At 37.7% G+C, this 23,270-nt stretch overlaps 1 protein-coding gene across 1 annotated transcript; it reads left to right on the top strand.

Annotated features, from left to right (window-relative positions):
• Window positions 1-5,156: 5,156 nt before the first annotated feature.
• On the top strand, window positions 5,157-5,771 carry LOC117340425. The gene has a single exon (XM_033902187.1). The coding sequence runs from the start codon at window positions 5,157-5,159 to the stop codon at window positions 5,769-5,771; it is 615 nt and encodes a 204-aa protein (XP_033758078.1).
• Window positions 5,772-23,270: the final 17,499 nt, after the last annotated feature.

Here is a 23,270-nt window from a genome sequence, read left to right as displayed (position 1 = left end):
TGTTTTGTGTTATTTTAATTTCTACATGTTTGGTATAGTTTTCGTAGTAAGTTAGTTACGTTATTCAGTACAAGTACGTAGGTATAATCTGTTTATTGTGGTAGCTATATTTCATTTATATATCTCAAAATGGATAACATTGATTTAACCGGAGAGATCGCTGATTTAGATGCGAGGATAGCAGCATTAAAGGACACTAGCATTAGGTTAAAGTCACAGTCAACTCCTCTGTCTAGTAAACATAAGCAGGTGAAAGGTAGTGGACCTAGGGATTCTGGTTTGGATTCTACGTGGCCGTCTGGTAAAAGTGTTGGTTACAAAAACACTAGGGATACTATGTATATGGGTCCGCGGCCTTCGGTTAGGTTTGATGATGATACCAGTAACACACGTGTCCATGATGATGTTGGACTGGGGTCACGGAGTACAAAATACGAGGACTACGGGGATTCGCACTCCAGTCAACAGGGGTCCACACATGGTAACCCTCTTACGGACAGAAATAATATCGACGACGGTGTTACCATACGGAGACGGAAAACAATTGACCACGAAAATGAAATACGTGACGAAGCTGAGATGAGACCGAAACCCATGACTAATTATATGAAGCCAGCGACATACGATGGAACGGGCTCTTGGTTGGATTATCAGGCACATTTTGAAGCTTGTAGCAGTATCAACCACTGGACGGAGTCACAAAAAGGGTTATATCTCGCAGCGTCATTAAGGGGTCACGCACAGACTGTATTAGGTAACATGTCAAAAGACAAACCGTGTCAATATACCTCGTTAACATCAGCACTGGAGGCGCGATTTGCTCCGAAAAACCAAACAGAGCTATATCGTTCGATGTTGAAACAGAAGAGATTGGGACCATCAGAGACAATTCCTGAGCTAGGTGAAGGAATTAAAAGACTGACATATCTGGCTTACCCTACGGTCTCTCGAGATGTAGTAGAGATGATGGCTAAGGATAATTTCATCGATGCCCTACCCGATGGCGATATACGACTGAGAATAAAACAGTCATTCTGTAAGGTGGAAAGGGATAGACGGGATGAAATGAAATATGTTAGATCTGCCTCGGGTGTAGACCCAGATCATAATCCCAATCACGGAGATGAGGCTATAGAGAACCTTACTAGTATGCTTGGGTCGTTACAGAAATCTATCAAGAAACTAGAGAAAGATATGCATGACTTAAAAGCATGTAGTAAAACAGACACAACGAGGAAGCAAACAAAGGAATCAGACTGCACTCCCGATGACTCACAAAAGGGAAGGTACAATGTACAGTGTTACTTTTGTAAGGAATTTGGTCGTATGAAGAGGAAATGTCGCAAATATCTAGCAACTTTGGCTAAGAATACGAACGATGACACCTCAAACGCCAGACACTTAAAATGTGTACAGGAATACAGTGGTGCTGAGTCGGGGCTTTTTGTATACTTGGATATCAATGGAGTCCAGGCGAAGTTTCTAATAGATACAGGCGCTACTGTGTCATTGGTGTCAAAATAGATATTCCGGGACATTGATAGTAAACAGAAAGTAAAGCTTCAGCCCATGACACGAGATATACTTGGAGCCAATGACTTGCCCATGGCTGCAGTGGGTAAAGGACGTTTCCAGATAACTATAGACTCTTACAGCTGTGAGTGTATGGCAGTAGTAGTCGATATGAAGCTAGATGGAATTATAGGCTTAGACTTCCTGAAGGAAAGCAGAAGTGTTATCGACAGTGCTCAAGGAAAAATGAGGATTGGTCAGAAGGACAGCACATTGACTTGGCAGGGAACACTGGGATGTTACCGGGTTAGCATGAAAGAAACACTAAGTATAGCTCCGAGATCAGAGATAATTTGTGAGGGAATTGTACAAGTTCCAGACAGCGAACAACTCCCAGACGACACATTTATCATCGAGTCAAGTGAGAGGTTCATGAAGAAAGGACAGGCTCTGGTTGCAAGGACCATTGTCAATGCAGGTGAAACGGTTCCTTTACGGCTACTCAACCCATCGGATCAAACGGTGAAAGTGTACCGTCATACCCATGTCGGACGAATTAGCCCAGTTGATAAGGTACTGGACAATGATGAGTCTGAAATTGGACAAAAGTATCAAGAGTTACCGGACCATCTTGTACAGCTTTATGACGAAGCTAAAGAGGAGCTTACACCGGAACAGGCAAAACAGGTCAGACAGCTTTTGTTGAGGACTCAGGATCTATTTGCTAAATCTGATGATGATTTGGGACGAACGGACATAGTCAAGCATAAAATAGATACTCAGAATGCGAGGCCTATTAAACAACCTCCACGACGGTTCCCCCACCACGCAGCAGAGGAAGTGGATCAACAAGTGCAAAGTATGCTCGACAGAGGAATAATAGAGCCATCGTCTAGTCCATGGGCATCGAGTGTTGTGTTGGTGCAGAAAAAGGACGGAAGTCTTAGGTTCTGTGTGGACTACCGTGCCTTAAATAAAGTGACAGTCAAGGATGCGTACCCTTTGCCCCGAATTGGAGAATCATTGGACAGACTGTCGGGAGCAAAGTGGTTCTCGACATTGGATTTGTTTTCGGGATACTGGCAAGTGGAGATGGACGAGACCGATAAGCAAAAGACGGCATTTGTCACCAGAAGCGGATTTTACCATTTCAATGTTATGCCTTGCGGGCTTTGTAATAGTCCGGCAACATTTGAACGGCTGATGGAGACAGTGCTGGCCCAGCTGAATTGGGAGATATGCTTGGTGTACATTGATGACGTCATAGTTTTAGGGAAAACGTTTGGTGAAGCAATCGCTAATTTAGAAAAGGTTTTCAACAGATTGGCCAAGGCAGGATTGAAACTCAAGGCGAAGAAATGCCATCTATTTCGTAAACAAGTGTTGTTTCTCGGTTACATTGTTTCAGCAGATGGTATATCGACAGACCCAGAGAAGGTAAAAGCAGTAAGGGATTGGCCACTTCCTGTGACACAAACAGATGTCAGATCATTTCTAGGACTCTAGTTATTATAGGCGTTTCATTCACAAGTTTGCTGAGATAGCCAAACCCTTAAACCAGCTGACGGGAAAAGGGACAGCTTTCACATGGACAGAAGGGTGCCAAGATGCATTCGACAGACTTAAGAAATGTTTGAACACAGCACCAATCCTAGTGTATCCAGATTTCACAAAAACCATTCATCTTGGACACAGACGCAAGTCAGTTTGCTGCTGGTGGAGTGTTGTCACAGTGCATTGATGGTAAAGAACATGTTATAGCTTACAGTAGTAGGGCACTTTGCAAGAGTGAGAGGAAATACTGCGTGACACGGAAGGAGTTACTAGCAATGGTATACTGTATTAATCAGTACCGTCCATACCTGTACAAACACAAGTGCCTAGTACGAACGGATCATAGTGCGCTGAAGTGGCTGATGAGATTTAAAGAGCCAGAAGGACAATTAGCACGTTGGCTCGAGGTCATTTCAACATATGACTTAGATATTCAGCACAGAGCTGGAAAGCTACATCAAAACGCTGACGCTATGAGCCGAATTCCGTGTCACCAATGCGGATTCTATGAAGATTGGGAACGCGACCAGGAGGGAAAACAAGTTCTCGTGCGAAAAGCCCAGAAAGATGACAAATCAAATATTGCGGTTGACAAACAAGAGGATGAAACAAACGCACTGCAGAAACAGCAATTGGCTGATAGTGACGTGAAACTCGTTGCCGATTGGGTGAAAAATGGGATCAAGCCCAATTCGGATTCCATGAGGCGTCGAAGCACCGTGGTGAGGTCACTTGTCGCCCAATGGGATCAATTAACTATTGAGAATGGATTGTTATGCAGGCGTTGGGTAAACCAGTCCAAGCAGAAAAAGTGTCAAGTAGTCATACCATACGGAGAGAGACGAAACATCCTGGAGATGTGTCACGATTCGTGGACTAGTGGACATTTGGGAGTACACAAAACTGTAAGCCGTGTGAGATAGGTTCTATTGGCCTGGCTTACAAAGAAACGTACGTCAATACATTGCAGGATGCAAACATTGTACATGCAGGAAGGAATGTGCGAAACGGCGAGCACCTATGCAAATAGAGCCTACCGCATATCCTATGGAGAGACTAGCTACCGACATACTCGGACCATTACCGGAATCAAGAAACGGTAACAGATACATTTTAGTGGTCAGTGACTACTTCTCTAAGTGGACCGAAGCATTTGCCATGCCAAATATGGAAGCTTCTACAGTTGCTGAGCTGATCGTGGAGGAGGTTATTGTCCGTTTTGGTGTACCAAACACTATTCACTCTGACCAGGGCCGACAATATGAAAGCAGACTCTTCCATGAAATGTGTCTGCTACTTGGCATCAAGAAAACAAGAACTACGCCATATCACCCGAAATCGGATGGTATGGTCGAGAGATTCAACCGTACTCTTGCAAGCATGCTTAGCGCGTATGTCCATGAGTGCCAGGATGACTGGGATGAGCATTTGCCATACGTAATGATGGCGTACCGGTCTACTGAGCAGGAAAACACAAGGTTTACGCCAAATATGCTTATGTTAGGCAGAGAGGTTTCAACTCCGGTAGATTTGTTTTATGATGTCTCTAGTGAATCCAAACCAGTCTTCCATAGTCAATGGGCTTGGGAACTTAGAGATAGACTAGTAACCGCTCATAGGGTGGCTAGGGAAAACCTAGAAGGGGCAATGTTAAGGCAAAAAAACTATCATGACCTGAAACTGAAATGGGATCATTATGAGAAAGGAGAGTTGGTTTATGTGTTTTTCACTCAAAGGAAAGTTGGTAGGACGCCAAAGTTGATGAGTTTTTGGCAGGGTCCATTCAGGATAATTGATAAGGTGTCTGATGTTATCTACAAAGTTATCAGTGATGAAACTAAGAAGGAACATGTCATACACGTTGATAGGATGCGAAGATGTCAAGCACAGATTCTGAAAGGTGAAAGTGAGACTCCAGTAGGGCCAGATGTTATCGAAGCTGACGGTAACACAGTAGAGTTGGATGTTGATTATATTCCAGATCTTCCAGAAAGCACGAAAGGTCGTGTCAGGAGAAGACCAGTCTGGATGACTGACTATGTGCTTTAACATAAAGAAAATGATTATGTTCATTTATGTGTTGCAGGAAGATGCCTCAAGTTAAGACAACTCCTAGGAAGCCAGGGTTGGTGTGTCCACTGTGCTCGGAGAGACTCCCTTCTAATGAGGAATGGACAGCTCATTTAGTGAGGTGCGGTACAAATGCAAGAGATAAGAAAAAGTTTGAATGCGACCAATGCAACTTTGTCACAGAGAAGAATGTATGTCTGAAAAGGCATGTGGAAAGGAAACATCTAATATGCAATGAACTGGATGAACAGGGTCCAGGGAGTGTGCTAGACATACTGGGGTATGTGTCTGAAGATGAACCTGAACCTCCATCCAAGATATCCAAGCAAGGTGAGATGGTCACTATCAGAAAGCCGTGCCGCCCACAGCCGGTGTATACAACACCAAGACAGCCAAGCATACATAAGAACTCTGAACATGTCTCAGATAGTGCTGCTACATCCGTCACAGGTAGTACACGGGAGCAGGAGGGGCAGACCAGGGAGTTCGGGACCCAGTTGGGTAACATTAAAACTTTTGTGGACGCGGCCGTGCACACGAACCTTTTCAGCCATAGACGAACCGTAAAGACAACATCCACGTACATGGAGAATGGGAAGTCGTTGGTGAGAGTTGAAGAGGAATGGTTCAATTAAGACAGTACATGAACTATTTTTTTTATTTCTAATGTTCACAGTTGAAGTATATGCATAAAAAAAGTCTCTGATGTTTTGATTAATGTGCAATGCGGGACGCATTGAATCAGAGGCGTGGGTAATGAAGCGAATGAATGTAAATATTGTGATTAATAAACGATCTGTAGCTGTATAGTCTTGCTCAAGTCCTTGAATATGTATGTGTTTGTAAGAGCGATTCTGATTGGTTGATTCCATCCTGGCCGAGGGTATAAATAGAGGCTCCATCAGACGGGCAGGCTCAGTTGTTCGGTTGTTCTCCAGCTCGCTCGGATGAAGGAACACTCAGCGTTACAAAAAGGTAAATAAAGGTAAATAGTGACCGAGCTGAATAAGTTTGGGCCTAGCTGCATAAGTTAGGCTTCCACTGTTGTACCAGTATCACGTATCGTTACAGGGTATCACAGTACAGGGCGACGTACTGTGTTACGGTGACGGTGACAAGTACCGAGACAAGTGTTTGCCGTGTTTTGGTAAACGGGTGACTTGGTCAAAGGGTGTCTCGGTAAAGGTAGTCGCAGTCACGGTGTACGTGTGTCGCGGTCAAGTTGTCGTGATCACATAGTGTTGCGGTATAGGGTGTACGCAGTCACGGTGTACGTGTGTCGCGGTCAAGCTGTCGTGATCACATAGTGTTGCGGTACAGGGTGTACGGGTGTAGGTACATTGTGACACAGTTGGTTTATCTAGGTAATAGGTTGTATTCAGGCTATCATAGTGTTAGATATTTACCAGGCGTAAATTAGGTATTTGTTACATATATATATTGAAGTCAGGTAGACTAGCCATTGTTTTGTATATATTGTCGGCAATGTTTATGTTTTTTTCAACAGTTAGATATATATTGGGTCCAAGATGGAACTTGGTAACGGACTGTAGGCACGCAACCGTTACAATTATACAGTGTATATGGTTTTCCTATACAGTGTATCTAGTTTACGTATACAGTGTAGTTGGTCTGCTTTGTAAATTTTAAAACAATTGCGAAAAAAGTTGTATCAACTTGTAATAAATCACGTTTTTTGGCCAGGATGGAAGAGCGAGTTGTCTTACTGTGGGAGGAAACTGGAGTACCCTGGTAAACCCCACGTGGTCGAGCAGGTTACCCCAAACATTTCCACGTCCGGTCGGGAAATCGAACCCCGGCCGCCTAGGTTAAAGGCAAGCGTGCTATATCTTCCATCCTACCACTCGATAATTTTACCGCACGTTCACTATTTTCCGAACAACTCTGTGTGCTCCTTAAGTATTAAATAATTAATTTGATATTCTGGTTTTTGTCGGGGATCACGTTACACTTTTTATCCAATCAAAAAGTCCAAAAAATTGATTTGAAATTAAAACTTTTTTCATTCACGTTTAACTTTTTTTTTCAATGTAAATAATGTTGATGTGGAATCACATTTTTTATCTATATTTTTGATAATTTTTATAGATCTTGTATTTTCATTATTATTTGTTTTACAAGCTAACCGGTAATAAGTATTTATATATTCAAGTATTTAAACGGTAAAAATTGTAATCCAGACGATTCTCCGTTGATACATTTATTATGAGGTGTTTACAAAAGGATACGATATTAACGTGGCCCTGTGGTCAGGGTCAGCTGAGGGAGTCAGATCAGACCTGCAGACCAGTCAGGTTTAAACAAAGATACACCCTGTACATGAGAAGTACAAATATACTTGCTATAAATATCCCGCAATTAAGTAATTAGATCGACTATGGTTCAGAATATGAATTATTTTATGACCATATCCGTAAACTGTAAAACGAAAGTAGGTCTAGTCCAACTACATAGGTTACGATACTATAGCTATGAATTAAATCTGTGTTACTTTCCGTTGTATTTTAGCACATTGGTGTCTCAAAATTGCGAAAATAATCCGAGAATAATAAATGATCTTCTGTTTTTATTATCGTTGTGCTTTCCGTGTCATGTTCTAATATCCGACGCCACGGAATATCATACAGCTAATGGACCGAAGTGTTATCCACTCCAAACCTCCATTTATCGACTATAGACGCCTGATTCTATAGCCTGTAGACTTAATATTACGTCATCAAATGCATTTCCAGCGAAATTATTGGGAAATCTAAATCAATTCTTAAAATGATATGAAGCGAAAGATATAGAAAATGTCTAAATAAAAACATTGTGATCAGTATTGAGTACAACGTTAGAGTGCATTGTAAATAATTGTCACGATTCGCTAACATAATGCATAAGTAATTTAAATCAAATTATCTTAAAATCCATATTTCGTTTCTATTATAATCTTAAAATTTGTAACACAAGATCATTTAGAAGCTTTGCAGTACTGACTCTTTCAAACGCACAGATGTTTTGATTTGAGCAAAGATGGCGACCCGAAGCTGTGAGGCGGTTTGGATTGGAATTAAAATGCGTATATTTGCAAGTAAACATCGTACACGGTTCCCGTGTGGTCAGATCATTTAATTTTGTCATAATGTATTCAGAACAGTTGTTGTTTAGTCGCTAAGGTCATTAACATAAAAATTCGGATTATTATATAAATACTTATTTAATTATCATTGTTTCTGTTTTTGCAATATCATCATTATGTAGTATATTTCTCTCAATTAATCAGTATTCAGTACTGCGGAGCGGGATTGATATCATTTTTGAGATTATTGGATCATTGTTATTGGATCAGTGTAATATTCTTATTGAGGTCTGTTTATATTTTGAGAATTGTGATTTACTTCAACAAGAGGCCAATGGCTTCGTAGTAGTGATCCAGTTAATTAATTAATTAAGAAGGGTACTGTGTCAACAAAATATTTTTATATGTTTAGAGATTTGAGTAAGTGATCAACGAAAATACAAAAGTGATTGTAAAGCTTTCACTTACATACTGCAAGTTAACTCCAAAATCATCGCATTCATAAGGATGTCATTCTGAATGATTATTTTTTCATTAGAACAATAGGTTAGTGGCCTAATTTTGCACACAAAAAAATCTAAAAAAATTCGCATGTATTCTAATGTGAAGCTCAGATAAATGTTTTTTTTTAAATAGTCAATAATGACTTCATATCTAAACAATATCTACATCTATAGTGATCATCCAATATGTAAATTTTCATTGTCCAATGGTAATTCCTAGAAAAGTACATTGTATGTTAGTGTAACCTCAGTTTGCATCTATGATATCAATATCATTGTCAGCTGGACGTTATTGATAAAATGCAAGTTCAACTTTAATTTCTCATCTCAGATGTCAATTTTCATTGTACGGAAATTTTAGTAGTGCTAGTCTGATTTTGACTTAAAGTATGTTAAAACGTATCAGTCATTATACTAATTACCCAATGAAAGCTTCATCAAAAATGACAACGACCAATGAAATATCATGGCTATATCTCACCTCATCATTTCACCACACTGCTAAACGTAAATCAACTTGTAAAAGATTTCCACATTGGTGGGGAAATTTTACCGACAATTATTGTATTTTTGCCTTTAAAAAAGTAATCCAACAACTATATTTGTATGTTTTTGAATGAATTGTTGGATGCATAAACATTGATTGACATTTTAATTCGAAATAAACATATTTTTTCCGTTGAAACATGGTATGTAATATTTGGATACACTTCAAACATATAGAGTCGATGTCTATCTCTATCTCATTGCATATAGTAATATCAGTCCATCGTTAAACTTAATTTCAATTAGCATCCACTTCCTTCTGAACTTATCTTCATACTGTACATATGTGAAATCAGTCGTTTAACCTCCTTCAGCCTTTCTCTGGATCAATATCAACTTTGACAATCTCAGGCAACCACTTTAAGATCATAGCCGATTTATACTCCTTTAAAAAATTTCGAAGTCTAGACATACTCCCCACACCTGAAGAGTCTGTCTGGAGTTTAGAGAATGATTGTCTACATTGGTACATTGTCTACATACTCCTGTTGTATTCTATCACTTTATCTGTACTTTACTCTGATGTCCCTTCATCACAGATAGCAAAACATTTTTTGAACTCTTGATGAATTCTCCCATCAACAGAATGTTTATCAAAGTTCATGGAGGACCGCTTTATAGTTATATCAAACTGCCGACAACCTCCGGTAATCCTTTATGTAGGACCGCTTTATTACAGTACCTATGATCACAATTGCCTACTTCCATATTCAGATCCTCCTAGCAGGTATAGCTGCGTCTCCAAACTCAACCTACTAAATCTATCAGCTACCGTTTATAGGATAGATGTACATTTGTCTCTGTGAACACAGCCTCCTTGTCCACAAATATACCATAGTCTACGCCTATGTGGTAACTTGATGATTCACATATCCTCAACACTCCATTTGTAGGCCTGATTGGCCAGAGCCTTCAAATCCATTCGACCTATTGATCCCGTCAAAGCGGTCACCTGGCTGGCTCCTATCCTTGGTTACTCTGGATATCCCCATTCCCATTAACAATAAAATAAATATATCCAGGGGTTGTTGAGAATGGTGCAAACTTTGACCTATACTCTTCACCAATGACCACCAAATCTTAACCCGCTGTAGAACTTAATGGTGTGGTGTAATGAGGTAAATATGAACTAAACCTACCATAGGTAAAATTTGCTCAGACCCACGCAAGCAAACGAATACACAAATGTTATGGTTAGTACCATGGGGCGGATCCGGGATTCTATGTTAAGGGGGGCGTGAGACAAATCATTCAGGCGAGGGGTCTGGGGGCCGCCAGAAGATATCCAAGAAATAGTGCAAAATCCTGCATTCTGAAAAAAATGATTTATGGTATATATTATCTCTCTCCTTGACGCTTGTGGTGCTTGTACATGTTAACTGGCAACATGACACCAATCTCGGTTACTTTTGCATTATTATTTTCTTCGTTCCCCACCTTTAATAAGATTTTACAGACAGAACTAAGTAATTAAAATGATAAATAATATGATAATAATATAACAAAAATAAGTGCACAATAACGTTAACTCATATAGCAATATGTTAATCAATTTGAGTACCGTTTACATTAGTAATTTAACAGTGAAGCGAGTTTTTCTCTTGAGGTCGAATACACATGTGTACATGTATTAGGTCACTGGAAGTGTGCCAGTAGTATGTTTGTACTATAATAATATGATATTTCGGTATCAGTTAATGACTGTACTAGCCAGACGTCTGAGTGTGAGTGTAAGCAATCACTAAACATAATTTAACATTTATTGATTATATGTACCATACCTGAACTAATTGGAAAATCACGCAACGGACATGAAATAATAAATACAAATTACATAGGTGTGGCCATTAGTTCCCCGCCGAAAAAGAGGGATAGTTTTGCTTTGTGTTCGTCCGTCCTTCCATCATTCCCGGATGACTTATCCAGGCTCTATCCCCTACACTTCTTAACACTTACACTTCAAACTTGGGGTATGATTCATCTAGGTGTGGTGGTATGTCGCATACCATGAGGAAGTCACTCTGACCCACGTCATTACCCTTGATTTACATAAAAAGTTTGGTCCTGGTTCTATCTCCTTCAACTCTTGACACTGGCACTTTATGCGAATGTCATTCGTTACAAGATACAAATATAAACAGAATAAAGTTCCTCATAAATTAAATGATTTAGAAAACACACTTAAATATATCAGGTATCATTGCATACAAGAGCTTATACAGTATAAGTAAGAGTATTAAAATATAATGATATTCTTTTCCATATAAACAGCATGAACGGTTATCATAAAACAAATTTTAGAATAGTTAATGTCTAATCATCAATTAAGATTGTAAAATCAATAGCACAGAGAGCAGGTTATTGGGATTCCGCTACTTAATAAACTCACTGGCTTCTACACACTTTAACTTAATTAAGATTGAAAAAATTCTAGCTCAGAGGGTAGGTGATAGAGAATCCTGGATAAACAATTACATGATTAAATGAATAATAAGTAGAAACGTTTTTTTTATATGAGGTTAGATGTAGAAAGTAAAATACCTATAGACATAGCCAAAGGATATAGCCGAAGATTTAGGATTTGAAAATATTGCACATACAGATCGGACCATCACAGGAGTGAACCAGTCTCTTACATATCCTGAACTTTTCTACTCTTAGAGAGTCATTTTGGAGACTGTTCCACACCCGGGTAGCCTCAAAAGCACATGACTTTTGACCAAACCTCACAGTGTTTGCCCAGTGTTATACTATCGGCTGTGAAAGACAGACTTCAAAACTACCGTGATAAAGCCCATACAAATGACAAAAACAACCAAATTCTGTCTGCAATGTATTTTTGTAATAACTTAGTTATTGTATCCAGCTACCATAGTATGATCCTGATTCATCTGTTTGGTCATTTAAGGTAAATACTTTTGAATACAATTTATTGGATTAAGGTATCCAGTCTTTCTACTCCTTGAAACAGTACCACAAGCCACGTTTCAAATGGTAAAATGTCAAATAAGTTATAGTATCAGTTCAAAAAATCACAGTTGTTTTTACATCTAGAATGGGCGACACCATTGATCAAATGAGTCACATTGTCCCTTCATATTTTTGTCTTCATATTTTAATCCCCATACTAAAACACATACCACAAAACGCAATTGCATAATGAATAGTTGTCAACAGATCCAATTTCATGGTATAAGGACACCACTATCATTAAGAAGTCATTTAATTATCATCTGTGAATTCCTTGTATAATTCCACACTCCGTGGGGGAATGTAGTTCGCGGAATCGCTCTGTTCTGCTTTGTATCTTTTCGTTATTTTAATCTATATCAATGCACACGGCATTGTTCAAGTAAGTAATATGCCACAAGTCTCGACTACTTATGCACTATATCGCTTTTGAAGTCGGCGAACCTCAATAGGAATAATATTATAACATTAACTGTACAAATACATTTTACTAGCTAATTTTGGTGTTGATAGGATGACAGACAGTGTTAATAAGATAGGTAAAATGATTATATTAGAATTACTTAACCACACAGACTTAATAATTACATTGGTCGTGACATTTCATGTTTTTTTGGTAATTAAAGTGTGAGAATGCTTACAGATGTTAGTGTATCATTAATTGTATCTTATTTGTAACAGCAATTTACAGATACGTATTTCTTTATACATATGTACATCGATATCACTGCTGTTACAAATAACCAACGAGTATAACGCAGGACAACCAGTAGACATAAAATCTGAGTTGAAAAGTATTGCAATAGAGAGAAATCATCAAAACAAGATCAAGTTTTTAAGGATTTTCCTCCATAATGATATCTATCACATTTGTATCGTTTTTTTTTTATTTTTGAAGACCTCCGTGACCAAAATCAGACAACACAAAAAAACACTTACACAAGACAGAGTAAAATACAACCAATTAATTACATAGAAAAATAGGCAAAACTTGTTGCGCTGAGAAAGCAGTGTACGGTGTTTGATCGTCGATTTGAACACATACCATTTTAGCAGAAATGGTGACATCAACAAAAGTGTCATATTAGAGAGTAGAAACTTATTTTCTATTGATAATTACTATGACCTTGACCTTTCAGTTTTTGACCTGTAAAGAAAGCCCATGCAAGCTACATTGTATCTCAATAAGGAAAGACAATGTGGCAAGTTCAGTTAGAATTTTATCAATTCACCTGCGCTATTGTCCAGAGATCAGTTTTCAATTTATATAGACAGTGACCTTGAACAATTGAAAATTGTATGGCGTTTGATATGTACACATGTACTTGAGTTATTGTCTGGAAGTAGTGATATGGAATGAATGAAAGGTTGACGGACGAATTATCAACAGATTGATAGACAGAATCACGGACGAATGATCAACAGAATGATAGACAGAAAGACGGACAAATGATCAACTGAAAAAATAACATATTTTGCCAAAACAAACTTTGGAGTACTGTTGTGCAAGATGACCGAATAGAGATATAATATACATGTACAACAATGTATAATATGCCGACAATGGCAGGTGTAGTCTACGATCACGCGAGTGAGGTACCTAAATACGTCCGTGTACAAGCTTGACCAGGTGTAGACTACATCGATAGTGGTCACGCATGGCCGAACATAAACTCCGGGACGAGGTGACATAAAACACCTTCGCTTAGAGAAGTCAGCTCGTCACGTACATTCACAAGAGTACTACTGTCAGGTTTGAACTAAATTCGAATGGAGGTGTTAGGAACATTCTTTTCTTTTGTGCATTAGGCCGGATCCCAATTTTGGAACGTAAAAAATAGTAAAAAGATTAAAATGAGAAATAAGCATGGAATAGAGACGGGAATGGCTCAATTCACCGTGGAAGTCGTCTATAAGATGATATGAATACCTGGATCGCAATGTATTTACATACATGGCTACGAATTGTACATATATTATTCTTCCTTCGTCATTTGTGTTGCTAAGTTATATGTATCATATACACTATGTGTTGGTGATCCGAAGATATAAATTTGAATTTCCTGTCGTAGTTGTACCGAGAGAAATATAATTTATATAAATATATATATATATATTGAGTACAAAATCAAGGCCGATTTATTAGGGAACAACCAACCAAAAAATAGATTTTTGGAATATCCCCTGTGTGCCTGGCAGCCACTGATTGGCCAGTATGTTATGAAGTAAGAAAATAGATATGTAGCCTGATAGGTAACTATACATAAGATATGTTGATATAAATCTTGTTAGTCCGATTGAATTTTCCCCCAAAAGTTCATGTAATATTAATTAACAGGTAAACATTTCAGATTTTTGAGAATTTTTACTGCGAAATTCACCCATTTTCAAAATGGCTACACTGGAAAAAATTTGAGCTGAAGGAACCAACTACTTTTACTAAACCATAATTGCCATATTGAATTCAAGAATTTTAATGATATACTCCAAAACGTTAACACTAAAGTCTATGGGAAAACAATTGGTTGGTTGGTTCCTAGTAGGAAACTTTCGATGATTGCTGCAAGTTTAACGACAGGAGATAAAACAGCCATAAATGATTTACAAATTTATAGTAGATCCTCTAAACCATTTGTCATGTCGTATGTAAATAATTGTTATCCGAGTCGTGCGGTGTTTGTATTTATAGCTACAGTATCAGTGTTTGGATGTGACACATGGGGTTTTGGAGCAGAGAATTTAGTGACTCTAAATGTGTGTGAGAATGGTTGAGAGTGAGTGTGTTTTGTTGTTATGTTGTAAATTAATTGTTAGCCGATTGGAAGTGAAATAAGGCATTTTGTAAAATTAATTTCCTGTTACCCGCACCGACAGACTGCCCGCGGGTTATACGCCGATTACATTCATCGATACTCAGAGTGTATTATGTATGTGAACAAACCTTTTCCTAATTAAATGCTATGACGAATAAAATATATGTGGTTCGTGACCTATGCAGTTACAGTATATTCTTTTGATACATACAAATCATACTAAAGTGTTTGCGTTCCTTTAAACTGTAACTGATACTCTTAAAGTTACACCCGCAAACCGGCAAATATGCATTTACAAGATTTCCTTACCTTTATGTAGCAAATTAATTATGTTAAATTATCATTGACACGAACTTTAAATTTTATTTTTAAACCAAGCCTAGTATATAAATGGTAGAGTTGTTAGGTTGTTAGGTTGTTAATATCACCTGTAAAGCAGATTGTATGATCCAACAATGATATACATACGAACATTATGAATAATGGTATTGTGGATATGCGAATCAGAAGACAAAGTGGATGTTAAAGTATATAAATAAGGTAAATATTTTTTTATATTTTAAGCTTTTAAAAACAGAAGTTGTCATGTTTTTGATATCACATTTTACCATCATTTTGTCTTACATAATAGTAGAATTGAAATGAACTCTTTATCATTTCATTGAAAAGTCATTACAATAAGTACAATCTTGATATTACATCTTTAGCCCTATTAATGATGTGTTGTCCTTAAATAAAACACTTACAGTCGTGTTTAAATAAAAACACTTAACGGCCGTATTGCGCGGACATCGCTCGAATCCGAGTGAAATGGTAAGTTCCGGAGTCCTCAGAACACAGCCAACACTTCACTTACAACAGCAGCATGGACAGTTAACACCTAAGCTGTACGGTAAACAGGACGATTACTATTTTCCGTGTATTACTGTATTTGTGTTATAGGTAGTTATATCGCTATTGATCCAATCTAAAATGATAATATGTAACAGTTTATTAAATGCTCAATCGCTTGTTATCAATGACACTAATTCCATGTCGGTTGTCGATGCTGAGGGAATACGGTTACGACAGATGTAATTTGATAACGACCATCGTCAACACTTTTATTTCATCAAGAAGAGTTCTACTCCATGAAATATATTATGTATTTGAGGCTCTGTAATGTCTGCGGTCGATTTCTTTAGCCTTTTGAGGACCTAACATTTGACCTATATTCATTGAAGATATCGCCCTGGCCCTGGGATCGTAGGCAGTGTTAAGTTTTGACTTAATTTTAATTTTTTTGACTTAAGTCTGTAAACAGATTCAATTTGTTGATCTTTAATCTAATGACTTTGCAATCTTACCTGGGCGTGCAATTTTGTGAATTGATCATCTCAACCAACTTTCATAAAAATCGGCCAATAACAACCAACTGTACCAAACCTATAGTTAAGAGTGCTTTTCAGGATTGACCGACAGACAGAGTAATTACTATAGGGTATCCGTATGTCCAAAACAACAAACAATAGGCTACAGAATATGTCCTCTACATGTCAATGACTAAATGAGTTTTGACTGCTGTACAGTATATATTTTACTACACATGACTCTTGTTATCTTAAAAGGCAATCTAGGTTATGTATCAAAACAAGCCATCCATTCAAAATTTTATTTCAAATCTGTCATGCCAATGTGTGAATCAAGATTTCACAGAAATTCAGTTTTGTACAGATCAAAATGGATTGTCAGAATTCCGAAAATAGGGTTATACAGTATATAATGATAATGTAGCGTATTCATAAGGAATCTGAATAGGTGATGATAATTCATTTATAACAATATTTTATTGTCTCGAGTACTCTCTTCTGATCACCAAGGCAACGTTGATAAAATTCACATTATTAAAAACAAATAACTCTTTGAACTTCTAGATATGTAGTAAAATGTTCTGTTATAAGTTAATTTACACACAAACAAAAGTAATATAGATCTCCATCACCATTTCTACAAATGCCGTAATATGTCCTCTATCCAGACCATTCACCATTTTCAATATGACGAGACAGGTTTGAGGATCTAAATTGACATCAAATATTTCAATTTTTGAACATTAATTAAGATGTTTGGTACACATTCCTTACAACATAGTTATTTTTCAAAGGATTTAATTTCCAACTTTCATAAAAAATGGACAATAGTTTAACTTTAACCAATCAGAGTCTTCATTTTTGAGAAGCATGTCGAAATCTAGTTTGCGGACAGAATAGAATAAGAGTGCTAATTTTAATAGGAAATCATTACAGAAGTTCCCAAAACGACCTCCATAGTCCGAGAGTTACTAATGTAGTAGCTATGGCAACCTAACCGAATTCGCACTCCCTTATTTCCCAGATACACCAATTTTCATGTAATTGAACAATATGGCTGTCTGGCTTCGAATAACTCCGCTCTCTACGAGCGACCAACGCCTGGATCACTCCTCAAATGGTCATTAAGATCAACTCCTAGAGAACAAGTTGATTTTGCCTTCGCACGGCATCCGTTCGTCTTCTCAAAATACAACAACGTTTTTGGGGGATTTTTTCAGTGGTTTTGTAATTTATTTCAGCTATTTCTGGCGTCGAATAACTCCACTCTCTACGAGCGACCAACGTAAAGTTCGTAAGTGTTATTTTGATCGTTAGAATAGAATTACGATTACGGTGGTTTTCACAAAATAAACACACAAAAAAGTCTACGAGAACCCACTCGTAGGTGTAAAACTTAAGAATTATCGTAAGAGTAAAAATAATCTTACGAGTGCTTTCGTGAAAACCACTAAATTTCACTTACGATCGTCAGAATAACCGTAGGTGTAAAACTTACGAACTTTCGTGAAAAGGTCTCCAGGCCCACAGACCGACCCGATAACAGCAACTCTCTGACAAAATCTCGGGTGAAATATTCTAATCGTCTTTTGCCCGTCACCGTACGTCTGGCGTTTTTAGCTAGGTCTCAGGCCCTTAGTAGGGTGTAAACTTTACTATAGGGAAATAACATTTTTGACAGTCATTTGTTTGTATTGAAATTAATTCTAACATGGTTAGAATTACCGGTATGTGATTACATTTATATGGTATACACACTTGGCCCTTCATAGATGGAAGGGTCTAAAAGGTACTCTAAAAATGATTTAATATCATGACACTGGGCCCCATGTTAGCCCTTTGGGAGGAGGTAAACTTGACTATAGTTACATATGGAAATCACATGTTTGAAAATTATTTGCTCAATTGCCATTGAATAGAATAAACATGTGATTAGAATTATCAGTATCAGATGGGGCGGGTCAGACTGACAGAAATATTTCTTAACTCGGGTGACCGTTAAGGTACATCTGCCCCTTGCCATTATGAATTACCGGATACAGTAACACAGGGCGAGCGTCGGTACTGATTATTAGACATGAACAAGCCAAACTAGTCAGTTACAGAAATTTATATGATATGGCACGTGATCAAACTCGTTGCAGTGTGTTATTGTTTTTGTTTACACGTCGCAGTGTGTAACCACTTTCTAAGCCTTCGATTGGTCATTTGTGATCCCCAACAAATCTGATTGGCCTTTGACCACGGACTATTTTTACTACTCTCACTTATTCTTTTTTTGTCTTCTGTCTTCAAAAATCAACATAGACACGTTTTGTGGATTTGTTGGTGGTCAATATTAGTATAACTGGTTGATAGGAGTGTCCTGATGGAAATGTCGATTAATCTTGGGTTCGAGACGTTCATGTACGAAATATAATTTGATTTTGGTAAAATAGACGAGGCACGGGAGCGAGATATTGCATCGATTATAGGCCTACGCCCAGCGAACCAAAACTGACACCCCACCTCCCCCTTGATTATCGATATGCAATGGACCGCGATAGCCATGAATGAATTATCAAAACAATGAACAAATGTAATACAAAATGGTTAAATCGCTGTCTCTAATCGTAGTCATTTGAAGGTCTAAGCCTACAGTAGAGCTACCCTTTTTGTTCGGTGTCATTCGGTACGGATATTTTACCAGCAGAAAAACAATCAACGAATTAACACTTTCTTATCATTCCACTTACCTTTATTACGAATACATATACATGTATCCCAAACACATCAATGTAAAACTCATTTTTGAACATTTGTCTATGTCAGTAATCTGATGACATTTCGTGTTTACAAACACACTGACAAACGTGAAATAGACATTGTTCAGTACTCCAGCTCTGTTTCCGAAATATTTGTTGAAATACACGGTGTCTTGAATGAAGAAATCTCAGAATGAGCATTTAACATCACAATAACCAGAAATAGCAAACCTACGAAATCCAGGAAAGGACCGATAATTGAATATGACAATGATAAGTGTAATATTCAGCAGTGACGTCGACTTCGCGATGACGGTTTCGTCTTCAATATTTATTTGTGTGGAGTCATTTCAACATGTTACCTATCAATAAATCACACAGGAACAAGGATTGCCAAACTAATATTTCGTTTCGTAAAAGTATATCATTTACAAATAAAGAACATCTAAAATAGGACGATAAGCTTTCGTTCATAACGACCTATATTTTGTCGCGTAGTGATTTGGTTCACGAAATTTAGTTGCCACGTTGGAAGAATTTGAACTTGACAAGCTTGCATTTGTAAGTAAAGAAGTTATGGGATAAACAAGTTCCCCTACTCGTGATGATTGTTTGTCATTTTTATGTAACTTTTGTTAGTTAACTTTCTAATTTTGAAAAGACACTCGCTAAAGCTAGTGTCTTTTCAAAATTAGAAACTTAAGTAACTGGAGTTGGATAAAAATGATAAACAATCTCCACTCGTTGTGGAACACCTATATACACATTTTAATTACAATTAACAAACATACATTTCTCTAAACATATCTGCCATCTCTACCGCATCCACTCATTTACATCCATACAAATACATAATTTCACAAGTTGATTTCATACAAAAGTTCAGCGTCTAAATAAAAGCCGGCACAATGCATAATTCAAGTCACTGTTCCTTGTACACAACAAGATAACACTTCATTTGCTGTCCGCTGCTGTCTGAGCTGAATCACTCAATAAACCAATCGTCCTTAACTGGGTGACATCTGTCTCAGTGCGGTGACACCGCTGAGCAACTTTACTAACGGTTGAACTAGATGCTGCGTAATATGAGCATCTCTTGAACATTATTGTCCACTATATGACTAACATAAACATCACAAGACAATACATTCGATAAATCCCCCATTCTGGAAAAATAGTCACACTTTTTATTCACACCGCGGAGCATGTATCTTCTATATCCTACTCAAATGGTCTGCTCCAACATTGTCAACTCCTTTGATTGCCTTGATTCTGTGTCTGTATAGTTGCAACCGCAACGCCCATCTCATTAGTCTTGCGTTTGCTGTTTTTGATCTTTGAAGATATGTCAGTGGCTGATGGATCGTTTCCTGAACCTATTCCCGTTCTTAGATATACACTTCATATTTCTGAATTCCCCAGACGATGCCTAAATAAACAATTCTGTCAGATTCTATGTTATGTCATTGAAGCCATGTCTTACATGGCGGTATCTGTTTGTTCTTATGAAGTATTCCTTTGATTTATTTTAGAGAAATATCGAATGTACATCTATATACCCTTTTTAGGAGCATCGTGTTAACGACGAAGATACATTTCAAATCAACAACCAACTGGTACCATGGCACCCCTTAGGAAAAGTAAGTAACACTGTTAAAGGATAAGTTATCATGTTTTGCCCTTCAAAAGTCATAATGCAGTATCATATTATATTTTATAGATAATGATGCTTCAGAATTAAGAATAATAGAATATATCATGGGTCTGTTCCGTGGATAAGGATATCTCAACCCGAGTGTAAGAGTTTGTAACAGTTTGTCCAGTCAGCACGAGGCTTGCCGAGTGCTTGCCAGCTAAACTCTTACATGAGGATTGAGATATCTTTGTGCGGAACAGACCAATGATTGATTATTTTTCTCACATACTTGCAACCAAACGTTTTATGAAAGTTTTCACGCCATCTTCAATGCTCCTTGGAATGCGTCAAAAATGTATTAGGTGATAATTTACGACTCAACGCAAAACATCAAGGTTTTAAGAACAATGACTTCCATCCCGCTAGCTTTGAATGCAAACTTGTTTTCCAGAAAGGGCGTTACGTGGTTCTGGTAATGTCACTACAACAAAGAAAAGAAAACTAACAGACAATGGTAGGTACCACCTGACCTTGTTTTAAAGCAAAGCTTAGTGCCTGTCACTGATATCATTTCATTGTTAGATAGCAAATTAACAGACCCTTCTCATTTTTTATTTATTTATCTAATATTTGTTTTCATCACTGAATGCATATTATTAATAATAACAAGAGAAGATTTGAGGTGTTAAAGAAGCGGGAATGGCTTCCGGTGACATATCTAAAAATTTTACCTTAAAGTTTTCAGCAGATATCATACATTTCAGAGTATAATCACGTTTGACTGCCTACAACATTATTATATTAACGACGGGTGTAGTTCTTTCCCCCACTTTTCCATGTAATTAAACGTCTACTTCAAATGAGTTTACCCGTATTTACCTCTTCTACCTGTGCATGCAATATTAGGCTGGTGCTTGATGATATGTACTGATTTAGTATTTTCTTTGTACGAAATTATTTATTGGTTTCTCTTTTTATTCTTTTACCCCCTAAACCTTAGATAACATTCTTACTATTAGAAAAACTAATGATATTTTAACATTCCAGTTTCAGATCCTTCTACAAAATTGATATTATACAAAGTTTATGGTATTTATGAGTCTTAAAATAGCAAGAGTACTTTGGGTGAGAACAATACATGTCCAACGAATATCACAGTCAACTCTTTATCAAGATGTAATAAATATTAAAATATGGAAGCATAATACTAGTGAATTGTGTAAACAAAACAAGAGGCCCAAGGGCCTTAACGGTCATCTGACTCTAAATTTCAAATGTGTTTTCAAAACGGCGGCTGTGGCGGCCATATTGGATTTCAGACTGACCCGAAAAATAACAACACTAGGTCAGGACCATCCCAGCATCATTTTCAGGCAAGTTTCAGATTAATCCTACTGGTAGAACTTGAGAAGAAGTTTGAAATGTGAAAAGTTTATGCACGGCGGACGGCGCACGACGACGGACGAAACATGATGATTATAGGTCATCTTGACCCTTCGGGTCAGATGAACTAATAAAATACCTCTAATAAGTACCTATGTTAGAAGATCCCCCAGTAAACATATTAAGATACTCCAACAAAGAGCAATGCCTCTTTCACCATGTTATGCATTTATTTATTTAATTTTTTTTTTTTTTTTTTTTTGTAAAAATCTGTCAGATTTTTATAGTCCTTGCCTGAAATGAATAACATTTTGCATTTACATCTGTTGAAAAAGCCTATTTCAATCTAAGTTTCTTTATCTATAATTAGATCAGATAGTGGGCAATTCAACACACCAATTAGTTGTGGGTGAGTCTGAAAATTAGGGATGCTAGGTATTTTTAATTGAAAACTTAGTTCAGTTTCTCAGGACTACTGTTATCCCTACTCAAACCTAGATTATAATTAATTATGATATGATTGGTTTGGTTTGGTTTCATTTGTTTAACGTCCTATCAACAGCTAGTCATTTAAGGACGGCGTCCCGTGCGTTCGACATGCAGTGCGTATGTGTGTTTTGGGAGGCTGCGGTATGTTCGTGTTAAGTCTCCTTGTGATAGGCCGGAACTTTCGCCGATTTTCTAGTGCTACCTCACTGAAGCATACTGCCGTAGACACCCAGCAGGACATCCCATCCGGTCACATTATACTGATAACGGGCGAACCAGTCGTCACACTCCTTGTATGCTGAGCGCTAAGCAGGAGCAGCAACTACCATTTTTAAAGACTGGTATGTCTCGGCCAGGGGACAGAACCCAAAGCCTTCCTCTCAGGGGCGAAAGCTCAACTAAAGGCCAAAAGTGAGGCATTGTCAAGGAAGACATTAGGAAGAAGAAAGTTGTTAAGAAAGAAGAGAAAAGATAAGATCCCAAATTTAGTCGCCTCTTACGATCATGCAATGGGGCAGCAGGTACAATGCTAACGCCATACCTGCAGGGCAGAATTGTAATATGGTCATCTCAACCTTCCAAATAGATTACTTGCCTTTTAATATCGTGTCTGTTTTTT

Source organism: Pecten maximus, chromosome 13 (assembly GCF_902652985.1).
Source record: "Pecten maximus chromosome 13, xPecMax1.1, whole genome shotgun sequence".
Classification (NCBI taxonomy): domain Eukaryota; kingdom Metazoa; phylum Mollusca; class Bivalvia; order Pectinida; family Pectinidae; genus Pecten; species Pecten maximus.
Note: the sequence above shows the minus strand (reverse complement) of the source record. Positions and strands in the feature narration are given on the sequence as shown.